The 21,699-nt window shown below is 42.5% G+C and overlaps 1 protein-coding gene across 3 annotated transcripts; it reads right to left on the bottom strand.

Moving 5' to 3' along the window:
- Positions 1-3,355: 3,355 nt before the first annotated feature.
- CWC15 (CWC15 spliceosome associated protein homolog) lies at positions 3,356-20,990 on the bottom strand. Of its 3 annotated transcripts, XM_065678739.1 has the most exons (8): positions 20,901-20,972; positions 19,343-19,487; positions 17,437-17,575; positions 15,359-15,471; positions 14,354-14,445; positions 13,462-13,572; positions 4,436-4,554; positions 3,356-3,703 (listed from the first exon to the last, which is right to left on the bottom strand). In XM_065678739.1, exons 3-8 carry the CDS (start codon positions 17,565-17,567, stop codon positions 3,574-3,576), a joined length of 696 nt encoding a protein of 231 aa, XP_065534811.1. In that variant the 5' UTR covers positions 17,568-17,575; positions 19,343-19,487; positions 20,901-20,972; the 3' UTR covers positions 3,356-3,573. The 3 variants fall into 3 exon arrangements, with proteins under 3 accessions (XP_065534811.1, XP_065534810.1, XP_065534812.1); XM_065678738.1 differs by lacking the exon at positions 19,343-19,487 and having other exon boundaries at positions 20,901-20,990; XM_065678740.1 differs by lacking the exon at positions 19,343-19,487 and having other exon boundaries at positions 20,919-20,968.
- Between the last annotated feature and the right edge of the window lie 709 nt (positions 20,991-21,699).

Below are 21,699 nucleotides of genomic sequence, written 5' to 3'. Positions count from 1 at the left end.
TGTAGGAAGAAGCAGAGATAGATAACCCATTGGGCATGGCTGAGAGGAGACACCAAGCCGCCACCACAGCAGGCACCAGCTGGGCTGCGTGCGAGGCGTTCAAATGTGAACAGACCAAGCACCATGATCACCTTTGCCCCAGGGTTCATTTCAGAGAGGGTTCAAACTAATGGGGAACTGGAACTTACCAAAAAGGTGCTCTTTTAATAACAGAATCATATGAAGTCTTTAATACTCAGCCATCTACTTGATGAAGACGAACAGATGCTAAACACTTCGGAACCTTGTATACAGCCAGCACAGTTATTTCCAGCTGCAGGGCTATCATTAAGCTTTATTCCTCACAGTGTTAATCCCTTTAGAATTATAAACCATATTCCAAGTAAAAGTTTTGAAGAGAAGGCTTAAAAAAAACAAACAACTTAGAAGTTTACCTTAGTCCCTGTGGAAAACAGATCCTGGGTTTCATTTCCAATGCTACACTGAGGATAATAATAAACAAGGGGAAACTATGAAGCAAGTGGCTTTGTTTCAAGCCACTGGTTACAGTAGTTCAGGTGTTCATTGTCACTGAATGATACTACAAAGCATCATGTTGTGTAGCTTACAAAACCCATAGGATTAAACAATCCCGATCACTAGGACCTGTAAAATACCGCATTCTCTTAAGTGCCCAATGTTTCCTCCATTCACCTCCCAGGACAGCTGCCTTCCCAGCTACACTGCCTTTGTTCAGACCTGTTTGTCACACTCAGCAGAGGTTCCTATGCTGGGAACAGAGGTGCAGATCACCAAAGGCTGATTTTCTTCCAGAACTCAGTGTCACACTGCAGCTTTACATGAACAAGTGATGTGCTTGGCTTTTCCAAGAGGCACAGTAGAAAATGGAACAACAGAGCAGCAGTACTGAAAGCACAGGGCTCTTCCCTGACAACAAGCACAGGGCGCTTTAGCTTTCCAATACTGGTGAAAGAAATTGAGTAGTTAATGATGCAAAACCCACCAAGAGATAAGGTTTGAGATGCCTTAATTATCACATTGTGTTAGTGTATCGCTGAGTCCTCAGGCTGTGGGTCAGCTTACACTGCAGGAGGCTAAAATACAAAAGCTTTAAAGGGAGGTCAGAGATAGGATCTGCAAATTCTATGGTTGAGCTGAACAATAATGCCACAAAAAGCCTGAAATAAAGCTCCAGCCTGAAGCTATAAGGTACCTATGGCTCTTGCTCCAGAATCAGAAAGGCAGAGAGCTAATGGGAAGAATGACTGAGGACACCCATGCATTATGCCAGGTTAAGGAAGAGGTGTTCTGCAGGTGTGAAGAACAACTGCCTGCGTGTCCAAGGAAGACCTCCTCCAACCCCAGCCATCTGAATTCTCAGAAGTATTATTTTCTCTAAGAAGAGTTTGTTTACTTCGAGTACACAGATGATGGCATTATGCACTTGTGATTTCCATGAATGCATTCAACTGGCCTTTCGGCTACATCTCCCCCTCTCCGATACAAGTGTATGCTCGCTTTGGCACAGTGATTACATCTTGTAATGCTGCAAGAACAGTGTAATTTTTGTCGTTGCTGTGACAACCATGCTGCTGGTCAGACCTGAAGCAGTAGCCGGCTTCTCCACTGCCAGTCCCTGACAAGCACAGCTCTCAGCTTCTTTCCCCTTCTAAATAAGCTGCCTACATATAAAGATTTTAGTAGCTTTAAAATAGAGAATTAAACCCTCTTTTTCTGCTTCCAAGAATCATACAGCAGTTTGAAGAAGAATCCCAGGTTGGTCTGGGTTGGAAGGGACCTTAAAGCTCATTCAGTTCCAAACCCCTGCCATGGGCAGGGACACCTTCCACTAGAGCAGGTTACTCCAAGCCCCGTCCAACCTGGCCTTGAAGACCGCCAGGGATGGGGCAGCCACAGCTTCTCTGCGCACCCTGTGCCAGCACCTCAGCACCCTCACGGGGAGAGCTTCTGCCCAAGATCTAATCTCAATCTCCCCTCTTTCAGTTTAAAGCCATTCCCCCTTGTCCTATTACTACATATCCTTGTAAAAAGCCCCTCTCCAGCTTTCTTGTCAGCCCCTTTAGGTAACGGAAGACTGTTATAAGATCTCCCCTGAGCCTTCTCTTCTGCAGGCTGAACACACTCTGTGTTTCTGTGAAGAAACAAACACATATTCCTTTAGTAGCTGTAGAAGCTCACATGACCTTAAACACACTGAAAATCTTGCTTCCAATTAAACGTGGGTATTAGCTGCTAGTATTAGTACACTAATGAAAGCATGGAAAACATAGCTAAACTTAATGAAAGCTTTTAAAGGATACCAGAGAGATGCCCAAGAAAAAAAAAAAACAAAAAAACCAAACACTGTGCTCTACATTAACTCTCTTTAAAAGAAAACCAGATATATTTTCAAGTTAAGAACTTGAAACTAATAATATTACTATGAAATGGTGTCTGTGAGGATGAACAAGACTGAGCATTAACATAGGCAAGGAAAAGGGCAAGAATTTTACACAAACACATCTGAGTTCTGCTGCTGCAGCCTTCTGGGTAGATAGGAAACTACCACATTTTGCAAACATTAGATTCATACCCAGTGCATCACTTGGCCATGATTTCAAATGCAACCAAGATGACAGAAAAGAAGAAACAAAAAATCCCTTTACAACCAAGATTTTCATTCATATTTTCATTCAATTTTTCATTCATATTTTATACTGTCTTATTAAGTGTTAAAATGGACATTAAAGAAGCAAACAAAGTCTACTTGGGTATCTTGAGGAGATCACTCCTTTAATAAAAGCACTCGCAAGTTTCTAACAGTGCTTAGTAATGGACCACACTGAACCATGCAGCCACATGGCTGTGGCTGAGGGACCCAGCACTGCAGGGGTCAGTTAAGGAGGAAAACTGCAATGGTTCCACAGAGCATCCCCTGCTCAAGCCTCCCCCGAGCATTACCTGGTGCTGCTCCACAAGTGCTGAGCCAGGAAAGTCCAGAAAGCAGGACTGCTAAAAACCTGGAGCTACCCCCAACAAACTGGAACTTGGTTGAGAGTAAAAGTAACTAAAAAGGAAGATTATTAACTAAGTTTCTAAGAAGCTATTCAGAGGAAGTCCAATTTGCTGCAGGAAGTATAGCTCTCTTTGGTTCACACTGCTTATCATACTCAGTCACTCCCCATCTTTGATATTACTGATGTTTACATAAGTAGCATAAGTTACAAACCAGCATCACTACAAAAGCAGCTTAAGCAATTGACAGTACTTATTGCAAACCAGCTTTTCTCTACCATTGACCTGGCAGCTAGCAAAAAGTAATGTGAACAGTAAAAAGCATGTGAACAGAAAAACATTCATGAAACACAAACTGATTTAATTAGAACTGAAAAGGAAGACATACTGCAGGAATAAAAACTCAATACACAGCAATCATGAATTATGAAGCTGATGATGATCTTGGAAAAGCATATGAGAATTCATGACCAAGTATTCGGCCTTGAATTCTGGGGGAAAGGGAGTGAACACCCATGACCTTCCGAGTCCTTCAGCACTACTGCACATAAAACTGTACTACTTGATGTATTTTTCCATGAATTTTTTGTGGAATTCTGATCGCAGAGTATCATTCACGAATCTTTTGTCCTTTTTGGATTCATCCAAACCCTTGGCACAATTCTTGAAGACAACATCATCATCCCATCTGAAAAGGAAAGTTTGGAACTTCAGTAAGCTTGTATGAAGATGAGGTGCAACTTACAGAAATACGTAAATGAAGCTTGGCCCTCCTATTTATATGTACATAGAACAAGTAGTCACTAGGATTAGATCTTAAAGAAAAAATAGAAAAGGTCCATTTTTCTAACCCAAGCCATTTCCTACATGCTCTTGAGTTAGAAGTGAGAGGAGTATCAGATTAAAGGTTATTTGATCTTACAGAAAATAAAGACCATCTGAGCAGAGCAGAAAAAAACCCCTTTAATCTAATGGCCCTATTTTTGATAAACACAACAGTCATTGGAATATCTGGAAACGAGAGCTGTATTGCGAAAATGACTGCCAATCACTAATTCTAGTTACCCTACAAGAAATACATAAAAGCTCCCAAAGCAGACAGATTTTAAAGGGAAGCACAACATCAAATTATTTTGGGAACTCTGGTCCCATTACTTTAGTCCTGTTTGCCTGCACAATGTCAGGCAAACACAATTCTCAATCTCTCTTTCCCTCTGTTTTAAACAACAGGAGCAGGACGATTTGTTCAGAGAAATGCAGAAGACAATCACCACATGCATCAGTATCCTGACCCTGTATTACACTGCTGTGACAAGGTCTGCAGAAGGAAATAAAATCCAACAGCAGTGATAACGTTGTCTGACTCGGAGTATCAAGAGGGAGCAAGGGGATGGGTGTCACAGTACAGGGTGCACAGTACCTCCTCTTCACTTTGAAGTTTGCTTGAGGCTGTGCTGGGCCTGTAAGGTTCAACAGTGGGTTACCACTCAGGATGTTCTCCATCCGAATTCTTTCTTCTTCAGCCTTTTGCTCTTGTTCCTGTGAACCAGAAATTGATGTATTACTTTTCTAAGCCACTCTTCTCGTCTAGTTGGTAGAAAGAAACATTATTTAGCCATGAACACTCACACAGACAGAGCTTTAATTCCTAACTGAGACGTCTCAGGGCATTTGACACTTACATACGAGTAAAATTAAGGACAGAAGCAGAGATACCCTAAAGAGCTTAACATGGCTAATGAAGTGTTGATCTAGCAACATTCCTATCTGCTCTGCTTACCTCTGATGTTCCATCAAACATTCAGTTCAATTCCAGCTTTACCATTTACATATTTATTATATTAAAAACTGTATACAGATTAAAAGCTTTTCTTTATCCTCATGAGAAAAGAAAGTACATTATACAGTAGTCATTAGGTAGCAGAAACTTTACAGGATACTGAAACTTCTTTATCTTCAGCAATCCGCTTGGGTTTTACAACTACAACTTCCCTAGGGATCAATTAAAAAGAACACTGAGAAATCTAAGGTGACACTGAGCAGTGGAAGTCATAAGACTATTTAAGAGTTCCAATATTAAGGAACAGAATAATTTTCATCTCCTCGTATTACCAAAAGCACGTAACTCAAGCCTAAGCGGAGCAATGCACTACAGGCAACACAAAGTACATTTCACTGCCCACACTTCCAAGCTGTATTAATATATTTAGTGAATTAAATGTTCAAAGAGATCAAAATGAATGTGTAATATTCATTTTACATCGATGCATCTTTCCACAAGCTTTCAAATACACTCCAAGGGCTACTCGTTGATGAAAGTACCAGAATAAGTTCAGATGACTAACTAGGTCTCCCACTTCCTATATGCTTAAGTGTGGTCTGAAGACATTCTAGTTAAAAAATACACTGACGCCTCATTAGCACTGTTGGAAACTAAAACCACGGCTTACAAGAAATTATATAAATGAAAGACAAAGAGATCACAAAGTTGTGTTGAGGTTTCTTTTCCCCAAAACAACACAAAATCCATGGCTGAGGGGATCCCAAAAGAGGAAACGTGTTTCTTGATGAAAGTGGTTACAAGGTTTAAGTGTAAACTTGAACACTGATGCGAGCCAGAGCTCTCCAGCATCAAACATTTAATCAATACCAAGTGATATATTACTAAAGCTATCTACAATCTATGACGTTTTTCAATTGGACTGATCAGGTATGTGAAATATTCCTATCACCCCAACTCTATTCCAACTCTCTTATGAACAATACCACATTAATATACGTAAGAATACCATGCATAGAGGATGCCTGGCCACTGGTACAGATTTTACCTTTTAAAGCCTACCTGAGTTTTAGTTATGAAAAAACACCTACACAAATACAATGTAGAACCAGCTGCAATTAATTGCCAGTAGGATGGTAGTATTATATATTTGCTTATTTACTGGGGTGGTAGTAACAACTGAAGCTGGAATGCAAATGTTGGATTTAAAGCTATGCTTGAAAATGCAAAACTGCAGTTTATTATAGACTGCTTTGGGCTGGAAGGAATCTTAAAGCTCATCCAGTTACAACCCCTGCCACAGGCAAGGACACCTTCCACTAGACCAGGTCGCTCCAAGCCCTGTCCAACCTGGCCTTGAACACTGCCAGGGATGGGGCAGCCACAGCTTCTCTGGGCACCCTGTGCCAGCGCCTCAGCACCCTCAGGGAAGAATTTTTTTCCTAATGTCTAATCTCAGTCTACCCTCTTTCATTTTAGAGCCATTCTGCCCTGTCCTATTGCTACAGGCCCTTGTCAAAAGTCCCTTTCCAGATTTCTTGCAGGCACCTTTAGTTACTAGAAGGCTGCTGTAGGGCTTCCCTGGAGCTTTCTCTTATCTAGGCTGAACAAGCGCAGCTCATAGCCTGTCTCCACAGCAGAGGTGCCCCAGCCCCCTGATCATCTTTGTGGCCTCCCCTGGACTCACTTCAACAGCTCCGTATCCCTCTTGTGTTGGGGGCCCCAAAGCTGGATGCAGCACTGTAGGGGATTGCCACAAGAGCAGAGTAGAGGCAGAATCCCTTCCCTCGTCCTACTGGTCACACTCCTGATGCAGCCCAGGACATAGTTTCTGGGCTGCGAGCACACACTGCCAGGTCATGTCCAGCCTTCCATCAACCAACACCCCCAAGTCATTCTCCTGCTGCTCCCAAACTAGTCCCTCTTTTATCTGCTTTACATAACCCATGCAATATCCTTCAGGCTCAATTAGCCTGACATAGTTCACTTTCTGGTAACAAAAAAAAAAAAGCATTACCAAACTGAAGTGATGAAATGTGGTGACAGAAAGGAAAAAAAAAAAAACAGCACAAAAAAGGGAAATCAAAACTGAAATAACAAGTTTAAGAAGCATTACACTACAAGTAGTATAAGACTAAGAGTACAATTTAGCTCCAGATTAAGACACCTACAAGTAGACATCTGCATCTGTTTGTAGGCAGCTGAGCTCACATCTTAGGGAGATCTATATAATATGGTTCAGAGAGATCTAGAGAGCACAGTAAGGAGTCAAGGTGGCTTTTCTGTTCACACTGAAGTACACACACACAGGACACCAACCATGCTCCAGGCTCTACTGACTGCACCTCCCCTGCACCACCATGGAAGCTGGGATATGGAACCTGCACATCGACCCGAACAACCTGGCACTTCAAGTTCAACTAAGTTCTGTCCAATACTGCTAACTGCTACCAAAAAGCTCCACTGACTCAAGTTAACCACAATTCCAGAGGACTGGAGGACAGCAAAAACCACTATAATTAAAAGAAGAGGTAGGGGCAATCTTGGGAATTTCAAATTATTACATTTTACTTTTGCACCTATTACATTACTAAACCCGATTATGAACATAATGCAAGCAGAAGCTGTCAAATGTTCTTGCATAGTGACAACAGGTACAGAAAATATCCATCAGTCTTATTTTCAAACACTGATTTTCCATATTCACAGTACGAGATCCTGCAGAGCCCCTGGCACTTGGTGTGATCCTTTGCTGCTTCTCAGCTCTACTCAAAACCAGAACTCTGTTGTCTTTCAGACACTCAGAGGCAGAACAAGCAGAAGTAGTAACAAACTGCATAAGTTTATCTTTGTCATTAAAGATCAACAGATGAAAGTCTGAAAGCAAACAGGGAACAGCTCTGTTGAGTAAGGCAGCGCCAGGTTTAGGCACATAACAAAGACCCGGCACACATGATAATGCATCTGTGGAATTCAGGCATTCAAAATCCCTGCCCATGGCAGGGAGGCTGGAACTAGAGGATCTTTAAGGTCCCCTCCAACCCAAACCACTCTATGATGGAGCTGTTCCAGGTTGGATGACATTTCAACGTATTTGCTACAAGTTTTAGGAAGAAGACCAATTCTAAAGATTAGTCTTGAAGATTTTTTGTATTATTTGGCTTCACTAAAAACTCCCAAAGAAGGTATCCAAGATTTTAGACAAGGTAATTTACTAAGTTTTGTGTCTTAGAGGCATGACATGAAGGAAATATGAGGGGTGGTGTAAAACTGACATTTATACTTAAGCTAAGTAACGCATTTTGGCCAGAACTGCAGAATCCCTCATCTCCAGCCAAAAGAGGTTTTCATTATGTTCCACAACTTTCCACATAAATCTTCCACTGCCCGTCCTGCTGAAAGCTCCAGGCAGTGGAGCATGGGTTGTATCAAATCTAACAGACCAGACATAACCTTCATAGCTGTCTGAGCTTCACACCTCTGAGGCACCATCAAGTGCAGCTGTTCACAGAATAAGAGGCTCTGGTTGCTCCAAAGCCTACACTGTTCTTTTGTGTGGTGGAACAAAGGCTTATTAAGCTGAAACACTATGGCTACAACAAACCCACAACACAAGAAAAGCCTAAGGGGAAAAATCATATTGTATTCACTTCATCCTTTCTAAAGTAATGCCTCTTTGCCTGTCTGTTCAGGAAGAGGTAACCAACTCTCTTCCTAAGCCATGTTCACAAAAATCGTGCTCTAGATGATTCCTTCCTTACAGACAGCCGGGCTGTGCCGGGCAGCATGTTGCACCAACTACCTAAAGAGATGAACTGGATGGCAACCATGTTGTAACCACCCTGCTAGAGGCAGAGGCCACAGAAGAATAGTATTATGGTGCGGGGAATGAGACTGGACGGGCAAAGAGTCCCATACCCCAAGAAAGCAGATGGAGACGCTGCCCTGTGAATGGATCTCACAGCAAGCGTCATTGTACAACTGAACTCACCATGTGGCATCACAGCTGGGGGAAGAAAAAAGGAGGACAAAACTGTATTAACCTTAACTAAACAATTATTCTTTATCTTGCTGTAAGAATAACAGTCCCTTGGCATATTTGTTTCTGACCACAAAGGAAAAAGAAACATTACTGTTACCATGGTTATTTTTTTTTTAGTATAGCTCCTACCCTTAGCACGGAGCAAGATTACTTTTACAGAAAGTGCTGAAATTCCTGAAATGGCTCTGTTGTGTTATAGTTCTCCAACTTGGTTTTTAGGGATGTGAAGTAGCTGAATGAAAAGCTGAAATACCCACGTCATTGAAGGCTGAAAAAAAAATAATAATCACACAACCTTATTTAAATGCTAATTTGCGAATGACAAACTATGACAGTACTGCCTTTAGCAGCAGGGAATGAAGCAAGCTTCATCCCAGTTATTTAATCCAATGCAAATTCCTAACGATGTCATACAGCGATTCACATAACTGATTGAAACCTCAAGAGCACAGAGTAATCCCAACTGTGGTGTCTATATACAGATTTGTTGTCATTTTGCTCACATGGGAGGGGACATTATCGTCAGATCTTGGAAAGAAAAAGTATTGTGAGCACGTCTCTAACAGTTAATGAAGAAACATATTCTGCTTTTGCCTCTTTTTGCATACATGCTTTTGCCTCTTTACCAAGTTTTTTTTTTCATCATCAATTTTAATCATTGAGACCCTTAAAATTTAAGTGAAAGGGCTAATGTCTATCAAGATTCATCTTCTAATTTTTTGTGTGAAGTCCGTGACACGGCTAAAACACAGGACACAGCTAAGACCTGTTTTGGCCATTGGTAAAGTGATGTATTCAGTTATAGAGGGTGGTGAGGCACTGGAACAGACTGCCCAAAGAAGTGATAAATGCCCCCTCCCTGGCAGTGTTCAAGGCCAGGCTGGACAGAGCCTTGGATGACATTTCTAGTGTGAAGTGTCTCTGCCCATGGCAGGGGGGTTGGAACTGGATGATCTTAAGGTCTTTTCCAACCCTAACTATTCTATGGTTCTGTGATTGATAAACACTTACTGAAATAAAACTGTTAAACCCAAGCCAACAACTTTCAGTCTGTTCTCAGATAAGCATAAAATGACTGGATGTTAAAACAGCTTTGCTGAACTGCACATTCAGCTGCTCACTGGTTTGAGGTTTGGTTTTAATTATTTACATTTACCTTTTAAGGAAGTGCTCAAAAACTGAAAATCAAGAGCACTGTAATGCTGGATTTGGAATATACTGAAATGTTATCCATGAAACCCATCCATGGATACTTCCCACACACACACAGCAGACCTCTGCTTGTAGAGTTTTAGACAGACTCAGAACTGGGACAGAAATGGCTTTCACCTCTAAAATGTTCTGGTCAGCTTAGTGTCTACTAGAAACAACCTGAGAGATTAAAACTGTGGAGAGCTGGAGAAAAGTCAGGAAGACTCCCCAACTCAATCAGGTTTTAAAAACATGTGTAGCATTTAATGTTTCTACAGAATTCAATGGAATTTAAGCATTTTGAGATGTTAACAAGCCTTGACAGGACTTGCTTATTTGGTTGACAAACTATTTGTGACACAGATTACAGGGAAGTTATCAGCATGAAGGAAGTTAGACATTAATTCTAATCCTTGTCAAAATTAGGTTAGAGGATTTTTATGGAAATTGGCATTACCACAGAAGGGAAATTAACAGAGGGCATGATGAGCTGAAAAAAAGCAGTTTCTCATCTTTTAACTGCTGTCTCACCAGAGATGCATTTGAAAAGGAGTCTTCCTTTCATGGCAACTTAAATAATGGACACCAAAGTGATGATGGAAAACAGTTAACAAAGCTACAGCTTACTTTATAAGAAGTCTCAGAAATTACTGGGCCAGCATTTTAATAAATCAAAATAACTATAAGGGAAAAACCTGCATTTTACACAAACTTGGGATATATTACTATATTTTACCCACTGTATCTTGTTACAACCCTGGTGTGTTCCAAGAAGATGCAGAGACATGTTAATCTATCTGTATAACAAAGAGATTTGAGAATGATGAGTGAACAGGCACTCACCCTGCAGTTTACCTTTGCTGTCCCACTCTGTCTACTATGGGCAGCAGAGTTTCAGCATATAAACCATCCCTGTACATGCATTAGGACTAACAGCAACTACACAATTAAGACTTTACATGAGATGTTATCCTAAAGTCAGCTGCATGACTAACATAGGGTTACTTACAAAACTGGGTTTAAATTATGGTTTGCAAACATAAACAACATGAAAAAAACCCCACATCTGAAGGGAAAAAGGATTTCTATAGGATGGCTACAAAATACTTTGACAGTAACACTTTATTTCAAAACCATGGAAAACAAGGCATAATCTAAGCAGACTTCACCACTAAAGCCAACATATATACATGATTGCTCCTAAGGAGACCTGTGCTTCTAAAGACTCCTTCCAAGACTGTACCCCACCTTGGTTTTTACTTTTGCCAACAACACTGACTTAGTTTCCTACTCTCAAAAACCCCACAAGAAAATAAAATCCCAAGTACCTGCAGAGCAATCACTATTTACTGAAGATGTCAATTTTTAAGAGAGCCTATGTGCCAACAACCAGTCTCAGGATGAACAGAACATACAATGAGTGTACAATAGTATGCACTACTGCAAGTAAATAACTGACGCAATTTTTTTAGGAAGAAACAAACATTAGTTTCAGGTAAGTGTGTGTGTATTCAGTATGCACACAGACAACACATGGACATGATAAACCCTGCATCTGGGGGAAGGAGAACATCCATGAAGGTAAAAAACAAGACCAGCTAAGAGACAGCAAAACAAACCAAGTGCTACCCTAAATACTTCATAGCTTTTAGCACCCTCTAGTGACAAAACATCCTTAGAGATGGTAACATTCCTGCGTTCTCCACAGGAACAGAGAAGCGTGCACTTGGTTTGCGCTGCAATTTATTGCCATTCTTATTATGCAAGTTTTCTATAGTGAAATGTGACAAGTTATGCTCTTTAATCCAGATGTGCAATTACAACTACCAGGCAAAGTAAAAACCCTTACCGGTCGCATTTTATGCATTGTTCAGAACAGCTAAAGTAGAGGTCTTTCCTAGACATTGCTACCCTTAATCTGTAAGTTTGTACAGTTCACACAGGAACACCTGGAATAACTGTTGCCAGTGTTTTTCAGTCATTTTCACAATGTTATTCTTGCAGAATACAGTTTAATTACTATGTGATGTATTTCAAATGCCTCAGTATAGAGATGAGAGATGCTTTCAGACACACTCCAATGTAAAAGACCCCTCACAAGCCAGATGGAGAATCGAGTTATCAACAGCCTTCTGCAGCAACATTTCTGCACCGAAGCAGCACAGTACAGGAGCTTTTACCCTTCCAAAGTACTTCATTCCAAAACTACTTCAAACTCTGAAAAGAGCTCACTGGTTTTGCTGGCCCAGCTGAATCTAAAGGTAGATTTCTGTATTAGCCTGGAGTAAGCAAGCCCTCCACTGCTGCCTACAGCAGCTAAAACATTATTCTCTGCTGGCTTTCCCTAGTTGCTGCTAGATGCTATGCCCTAGCTCACTGGCTCACTGACAGCTCACTCTTCTGGAGAGCATTCTTCAAAACCATTAAACGATAAAAGTTTGTGTGTTAATCCAGAGGAAAGGTTACAAATAGTTCAGAGACATCAAAGTTGTTACAGTACCCTTTGATGAGCCTCTTGATCAACATTTAATATGTTTATTTAGCATGCTCTGAAAAACATCTCAGATTACCCTATACACACATGACAGGTGGCTTGTCTGGGGGATGTGAGGGGTGTGTTTGCTTGCTTTGGAGTTTTTGTTTTGTTTTTTCACACTGATCATAGAATTGTAGAATCAACTAGGTTGGAAAGGACTTTTAATATCATCAAGTCCAATCACTACCTCAGGACTCGCAAGGCCACCACTAAACCATGTCACTAAGGGCCTCATCTACATGGTTTCTGAACACTTCCAGGGATGGTGATTCCACCACTGCCCTAGGCAGCCTGTTCCAAACATACAAAACTACTCCAACTGAAGCAGGCAACATTTTTCAAAAGCACTAAAACTATTTAAGCCCTACTCAGAAAGTGTCTACTAAAAGTGGAAGAGGGAATCCTGCACATACCCACCACTTCTGCTGCACCACCAGAGGCAGAGCATTTCAGTACTGCAGATGAAACACCTGGGCTCTAAACTCTGCTGTAATACAATGTTAGAGCTAGTACAGTTCATCCTAAATCCTGATCACCTTGGCAACACAGACTATACTCACAAACAGTCCCTAGAAGTCCATTCAACAATCAGAGATTTTGCTTATGCACTCCATCCCAACAATTTCTCTTACACCAAGGAGGTGCGGGAGCCAATAGCATAGGGTTTGATTCCATTCATGGGGAAACAATCTCTAACCACAGGATGTCCATTAAAGAAAAAAGTAATCTTGACACCAATTACTAGATAGAAGAACAAATTCATTATATCTGAGAAGAGTTTTGAAGGACACTTACTTCATTTATCAGTTCTCACTCATCCCAAGTATTTAAGGCACACCAGTTGTAACAAACACCAATTTGCAAAAAGCAGATGCTCTTTAATGTGTGAGATTTTACCTTTCGAGCCTGTTCCTCAGCTCGTTCTTTCTTGATTTTTTCCAGTTCAGCCAGAAGAGCTGCAGTGTCATCATCATCGCTGTCTTCCAACTCCTCATCTTCATCATCTTCCTAACAACAATAAATGGGAACAAGAAGCTGCTTGTTCATTTCATTAAATAGAAATAGCCTCAGTCTGCCCATTTAAGGTTGCAATTTGCTAATGGCTGATTTCTGAAGTACTTGGGTCCTTGTAGCAGCAGCAAACACAATACAAATGGTTTATTTGCTCTTGTACACTAAAGTCAAAACAAAAACATGTTTGTGCTTTTTGGATGACTGCAGTTAGAGCTTTTATAATTCAAATACTAAGTAGCTAATGGATTCTAGAGCATGGCTGTCCCAAATCACTCTCCAATCATTGTAATTTAAGTCATTATAATAGTGTGCCTGAATATCCTGTCCAATATTGCTGGGACCAAATATAAGAGGATTAAAAAAACCTTGCACTGTCAAACCTCAAACCTAACTTCTAGACATCAGCATAAGGAGAGGAGCCAGGAGCAAGAATCCACTGCCCATGAAGACAGTTAGTGTATCTCAACAGTTCTACCTTTGGGGAATTCTAACTAAACCAGTAGTTGACTGAAATGTAAAAAGCCTCCCATTCCCCATACTTCAAGTGGTATTTTCAGTTCCCTAATTTTTGTGTCCTTTCCAAGAATACCATTAGACTATGGACCAGAATCCTCCAAACCACTCTGGACTTCCACCAAAGTAAAGTAATCCTACAATGAAGATCTGTTGGAATCTGTCTTAAATCTTCAGCAAACTTAAAAATACATTTCTATTAACAGCAAATCCTGAATGCAAGACAATAAAAAAGGAAAGAAGACACAAAAAAGATACATACATCAGTAAGGGGATCATCTGCATCAAGATTTGCTGCTGGAATCTGGTCTAGCCGAGGCTTCTTAGACACAGAAGATGATGATGTTGTGTGTTCTATGGCATAAGATTTAAAAAACAACAAAAAATTACAAAGTCACTTCATTTAACAGAATCAAATGTCAGAAAGCAAAAATCTTCACAGACTGTCTTGCTTTAGAGTAAGAGATACAAGCTTACACTTACTTCTTCCTCACTTCTTAATCTTAACACCATGCCCAATTCCTCCCTGCCTCTGCTCAAGGGAAGCAGAAACATGCCCAAACTTCCATCTAGGCCTCTAGAAGTTTTCTGAAGTTATTATTTCACAAAGAAAGAACAGCAGAAGAAAAACCTGTGCACAAATATCCTTATTCTACATATCCAATTGGAAGGTTCCCATTGAGGATTACTGTTGGCTAGTATGGTCCAAACCACATCTGTTTTCATCTGTGAATTTGAAAGCCCCACAATCCCACCACACCTAAACCTGAAGTACGTAAATTCTGTCAAGCTTAATACTAAAAATGAGTATTTATCAAAACAAACCCCTCAGGTTTTCATTTTAATTATCATTTCACCTTATCTGAACAGAGTTCCACACTTCAAAAACAGATTTATTGTTACACTAGTGCTGAACACTAGAAGATGAGTCATTCCCCCTCTCCTTCCTGTCTCACTTGTCCAAGCACAGAAAAGAGCCCTCTATTAGCTGTTCAGACTTGTTGCCAATTCATTACACTCACACTGTATCAGCTAGCCTGCAGGAAGGCCTGTGCTCTCCTGCTGCTGGCCTGGATTTCTGATAGCACGAAGCCAGCAGGAAAGCCAGTGGACATTCCCTTTCAGGTCAACAGCTCTGAACTATCAGACCAGTACACCAAATTCTACTCTCATGACATGCTGTCTGCAGCCTGCAAACTTCTTACCAAGTTTTGTGGAAGAGCAATGCCACAAAAAGATATTAGGATGCTTGTTTCTTTGTTTTTACCTCTGGTTTGTCTGTCTCTGTTCTTCTCTCTAGCAGCAACGCGTTCTCTCTCCTCCAGCTCCCTTCTGAAATCCCGGTTACGCACCTCCTCAGGAGCATCCTGAGTGGCCTGTCTACAACAACAAGAGAGGGGAGAGAAAAGCTGAAGTTGACAGTCTGCAGCTGGGAGCAATTTTTTCATGGAGACCAATAAATCCTTGGGCGAACAGGTATGTACAAAGTAAGAATTGGGTACCGTGCAAACATGTTTGTTTATTCTCTCTTCATCAGTCTTCTTTTCTGTATGCATTACACACAAGACATGCCACACCACATACACATGATGCTTCCAGTGGCTCTCAAGTTGAAAGACCCTACATAAATTCCTACAAACGCAGGACAACCACATCTACCTTTTGTAGCTATGGCTAAATCTTCTGTTCCCCAGCAGTCCAAGGAGACATCCATGAGAATCATGGTCAACTTCCCTCACTGTTTTATCAAAGTTGCTGCTGCAAGCCCAGTCTTTAAAGCTTACATATAAGACCAAGACTAGAACATACCTTTCATAAACTTTTCCCCTCTGAGAGACAGATAATCTCCCATGACCATTAAAAACAAGAGCTAGGAGAACAGGCAAAACACTAGCTTTGGTGAAACATATTGCAAATACGTGTTTCTCCCCCTTTTCTATAATAAACACTGGCCAAAAGCAACAGACTATTTATATTTGAGTCACACAAAGTTCCACCTAGAGAGCACTGAATTTTCTGTGGAAATCTTGAAAAGAACTAATGAATAAAAGCAAGCAGCAATTCCTTTCACCTTTCTGTGAACTCAGTGCTGGAAATAAGAGTGCCTGGAAGAAACACAGGCATGAGCCATTATAAATAAATAGTGTGCACAGCCTGTCTTTATGATGAAGTATTTAATTTGCTTGTGTAATTAAAAACCTGGACTTGGAATCCCTGATACAGGTGAAAAATCCCCTAAACTCTGAACTTGAGTGGGACTAAAACACTGAACTTCTCTTGCAATGGTGCAGTCCTGGCAATTTAACAAAGACCACTTTGTATGAGGTATTTGCAAGAAAGACCAGAAGACACTTAATGGCCCCTCCATCTCTCTCACACACAGGAAGATACTTGTTGAAACATACATTGTATATTCCTGTACATGTTTGTCCCCACACACTTCATTCAAACAACAGACCCATGCCCCAACCCCACTTTTGTTTAAAGAAGCAAACCCACAGCAATGTTTCCCATAACAACAAAATGCATGTGAGAGCACTTTTTGTGCTGCTGATTTTGGTATTCTTCAAACCACTCCAACTCCCTTATCCATACATGTTCCCAAAAACCAAAGGGGCAGGAGGGAAGAGGTGAAAGGGTAAATATCTGGACAAAAAAGTACAAACATAAAACCTTTGCAGTAATTTCACTGACAAGAGTAACATCAGTTAGATAAAAAGAACATTTTTAGGCTGACACGATTTAAATTCTAGGCATCATATCACAATGACTCCAGTTTTCACTTAATCTTTCGAAAGGATAACAAAGATTCATTAGGCATTTCAAATAGAGGAAAATATTCCTAGTATCCCATTATCTTTCTCACTGATTAAATCCATTTCCTCTCCCAGCACCTGCTGTGTTTAACATCAGCTCTTCCAATATGTGCCATTGCCCAAGTGTTATTCCGTGATTTCCCTGTCTCCTCCTAATGCTCTTCCCCAGTGGTCAATGCCAAATACATGATGTGGCTTTACCCTACTTTAAAGATACGCTCAACTTTGCTCCTCTTATCCCATCTTGCCCATTGAGCCCTCTGTGGCTCAGTCCCAATGACAACTTTCTTCTACTCCACTGCTCAAAATGCTCGGTATCCAAAGCTCACCTTTTTCTAACACCATGTCCATAAGCAGTAATAAATACCACTAAAATTAAACCTCTCCTAAGTCTGCTTTTAAGACTTACACTTTCAGCCCACTCACTCAACACTGCCACACAGTTTCCAGTGTCTGTTCAAGCACATCAACATCTACTGTGAAAATTCCCAGCCTGTTTTGCTGTAAGACTAAAAAACCCAATACTAACCTGTATTTGATTTTAGTATGAGAAGGAAGGTCTCTGCTGGAATACTGTTTGGATAGCTGACTTAAGTCTCCTTCACCTTTTCCTCTTCCTCCTCTTGCAGGTTCAAATGTTGGCCTTGCTGCTGTCGTCATTTTAACTACTACAGAATGAAGGGATAAAACCAGGTGTTACTACAACATACGGTGAAAGACTTCCCCTGGGAGCTACTCTGTTACTGGAACTACTGAAGTTATAACAAGTCCCACTACAGAATACCAGCTATCACTTGGCTCACGATCCTTGAAATTTAAGGAGCTTTTTATTGATAGAATTGACAGAATCTATGCAGATTTTCAAAGTCTTTCCCAACATGCTTGAAAGATGATACACAGACTCTTAACTAGAGTATGAAGCTATGTCAGTAAAGTAAATAGAACTGTCCAGGAGCTGGTCTCCTGTCCTTAAGACAGCAGTACAGTCTTGTAACTAAACTCTTTCCCCTCCTGAAATATGATGGCCAAAAATAACAGGCTCCTGGGAATGACTCCTAATTTATTCCCCAAACCATATCTAGGTATCATAATAAGAAATGCAGGCTGACACATAGCACAGCATACCAAGGATGGTGTTGATAACTAAATACTGATGAAGATCATGCAACTTGAATGCTCCAGAACTTGTTCAGCTATGTAGTTCCAGGCACAGTACTCTCACTAGTGCTGCAGCACAGTCTTTCGGGAGTTAAATGCACAGAGCTCCAGCTGGCCAGCAAAACCTTCTGCAGGGCTGGTGTCAATGTCTCCCTGGTAGCACAAAGCTTTACCCTTTGGTAAGCCAAGTGCAATTAAAAATGCTCAGACAAACACAGAAGTTTTCACCAGTGCTCACACAGAACCTGCAGGAACTCACATACCACCAGCACATCCTAAAAAATTCACTAGCCAAAATTGTTACTATCAATTCTTGCGTGGCAAAGGACTGAAACAGACTCCATCAGCCTCAGCCACACAGACAGCCCATCAGCATGCACTGCATTCAAGAGCTGGGGACCCTGCAGTCCCAAACCACTGTGCCAAGAACCATAGAATCAACTAGGTTGGAAAAGACCGTTAAGATCAAGTCCAACCATTACCTCAGGACTGCCAAGACCACCACTGAACCATGTCACTGGGGGCCTCGGTTTTAAGATGTTTAAGATGTTAAGATGAGGGTTTTAAGATGTTTAACCAATGCCAAAAAACTCAACATGATGAACCAGTGCCGTCTTAAATCTACAATCTGAAACTATATTCGTTCCTGCTTCACCAAGACACACACATCCATTAGCCACAGACTGAAGATGCACAAGTCCATGGGACCTGATGAAATCCATCCGCAGGTCCTGAAGGAGCTGGCGAATGAAGTTGCTAAGCCACTGGCCATCATATGTGAAAAATCATGGCAGTCAGGTGAAGTTCCCGAAGACTGGAAAAGGGAAATATAACCCCCATTTTCAAGAAGGGGAAAATGGAAGACTCGGGGAATTACAGACCAGTCAGTCTCACCTCTGTGCCTGGCAAAATCTTGGAGCACATTTTCCTGGAAGGCATGCTAAGGCACATGAAAAACAACAAGGTGCTTGGTGACAGCCAGCATGGCTTCACTAAGGGCAAATCCTGCCTGACCAATTTGGTGGCCTTCTATGATGGGGCTACAGAACTGGTGGACAAGGGTAAAGCAGTTGATGTCATCTACCTGGACTTGTGCAATGCGTTTGACACTGTCCCACACGACATCCTTGTCTCTAAATTGGAGAGACATCAATTTGATGGATGGACCACTCGGTGGATAAAGAACTGGCTGGATGGCTGCACACAAAGAGTTGTGATCAATGGCTCAATGTCCGGCTGGAGATCTGACCCTCTACTCTGCTCTTGTGAGACCTCACCTGGAGTATTGTGTGCAGTCCTGGTATCCTCAACACAAAAAGGACATGGAACTGTTGCAACAAGTCCAGAGGAGGCCACAAGGATGATCAGGGGACCGAAGCACCTCCATATGAAGACGGGCTGAGAAAGTTGGGGCTGTTCAGCCTGGAGAAGAGAAGGCTGTGTGGAGACCTCATAGCAGTCTTCCAGTACCTGAAGGGGGCCTATAGGGATGCTGGGGAGGGACTCTTCATCAGGGACTGTAGTGACAGGACAAGGGGTAACAGGTTAAAACTTAAACAGGGGAAGTTTAGATTGGATATAAGGAGGAAATTCTTTACTGTAAGGGTGGTGAGGCACTGGAATGGGTTGCCCAGGGAGGTTGTGAGCGCTCCATCCCTGGCAGTGTTCAAGGCCAGGTTGGATGAAGCCTTGGGTGGGATGGTTTAGTGTGAGGTGTCCCTGCCCATGGCAGGGGGGTTGGAACTAGGTGATCTTGAGGTCCTTTCCCACCCTAACTATTCTATGATTGTAAGATAAGACACAAGAGAGACACATCTGCAGATGTACGCATGTATGACAAAAGAACATACTAAAGAACGTTAAAAAGCAAAGAAAACATGCTCTTGCTTCATACGCTTTTGTGATACACAAATAAGAAAAGTTATTAATGCTCTGCTTGCATTGCTGGTTATTTTTTTCACTTTCAATGAGATCACAAAACACGATTTCAGTGTTAAAACGATAAAATTATTTGTTGCTCAAAATGACAACCCATAGAACAGTTACTACGACTGAAGTTAATGAGACAGTGCCCAGCCTTGGCTCACTGACGTCTTTCAGTGGCACGGTCCAAGTCAGCTGGGCTCAGCAAGACACTTCAGCTCTGCAGCCCCGTGATCCAAGAAAGCCACTTGCTCTCAGAATTATCTCTGCTAATTAGACGCAACCTGGGGATTCATGAATTCAGGTGCAGAGCCACATCCAATGTGGCTGCATAACTGCATGAAGCATTAAGAAATATTCCGGAAACTGTCCTTGCTTTTCTTAAGTCAATTTGTATTCGGCTCGGCTTTAAAGGACCTAAACTCGACTTGAAACCACTCAGGGACCGTCACACAGCCTCTTGGGTTGCAGAAACGCAGCCCTGCAGAATCCTGAACGGCGCTACACTGAGACAGGACCGGTCACGCCGGGGTTAACACCCGAGAGACAGTGCCAGGGCTCGGCCTGCAGCTGAACTGCCCACAGCCAGACCCTCCGGACCGCCTGCGGCTGAACTGCCCGCAGCCAGACCCTCCGGACCGCCTGCGGCTGAACTGCCCGCAGCCAGACCCTCCGGACCGCCTTCACGGGCAGTCCGGGCCGAGAGCCAGTGCCCGCCGGCGGCCCCTCCACCCCTTAACCGACCCCGCCACCCTCCCGGCTCTCCTCAGAAACGCTGCCCCTCGCCCGCCCAGGGGCCCTGTCCTGCCTCAGCCCCGCGACCGTGTCGCAGCCCCCCAGCGCCCCGTGCCCCGAAGCCGCCCTGTTTCCCTTCAGGGACCCTGCCCTTCTCCCGCCCGCCCAGATACTCACACAGCGACCTTCTCCCACCTCGCGTTAGCCAGGCCCTACGCCACCACCATCATTCCGCCAAGCACCCACAATGCACCGCGCGGGGACTACGCATAACGTGACGGAAGCCGCCGCCGGAGGAGGACTTACCATAGAGAGGGCTGGCGGGACTGCCACCTGAGGGAGGCGAGCGTGTCCGCCATGATGGCTACCGAGGCGGAAGCGGGCGCTTGGGGCGGTGGTGCTGCTTGGGGAGCAATGGCAGCCTTCTGCTCTTTCTTTCTCCTCTTTCTCCTCTCTCTTCCTCATAGAATCCCAGACTGGTCTGGGTTGGAAGGGACCTTAAAACTCACCCAGTTCCAACCCCTGCCATGGGCAGGGACACCTTCCGCTAAACCAGGTTGCTCCAAGCCCCATCCAACCTGGCCTTGAAGACCGCCAGGGATGGGGCAGCCACAGCTTCTCTGGGCAACCTGTGCCAATGTCTTGTAGGGATGATGGGGAAAGATAGGAACAATGGCAGACGGAGAAGGGAATACCTCACATTACTAGCAACATGTATTAGCAACGTCAGCCTAAGCCCAGTAGCACATTCTTTCCTTTCCGTCCCCTTACAAAGAACTTTACAGGGTCTATATTCACTGTTAATTCTGTAAAGAAGCCAAAGCTTGAATGAGCATCACTCAGGGGTTAGATTCGCCCTCTTAAGATGCAGCTCCCTTGTGTTTTATATTGCTTTTAGACGCACTTTGTTATAAAGCGAATCCACACGAAGGCATGTGAAGTAAAAGGCTCTTTGATGCGTTTACAAGTTAACACG

Source organism: Lathamus discolor, chromosome 4, assembly GCF_037157495.1.
Source record: "Lathamus discolor isolate bLatDis1 chromosome 4, bLatDis1.hap1, whole genome shotgun sequence".
NCBI lineage: Eukaryota > Metazoa > Chordata > Aves > Psittaciformes > Psittacidae > Lathamus > Lathamus discolor.
This window is presented reverse-complemented; position numbering and strand designations above follow the sequence as displayed.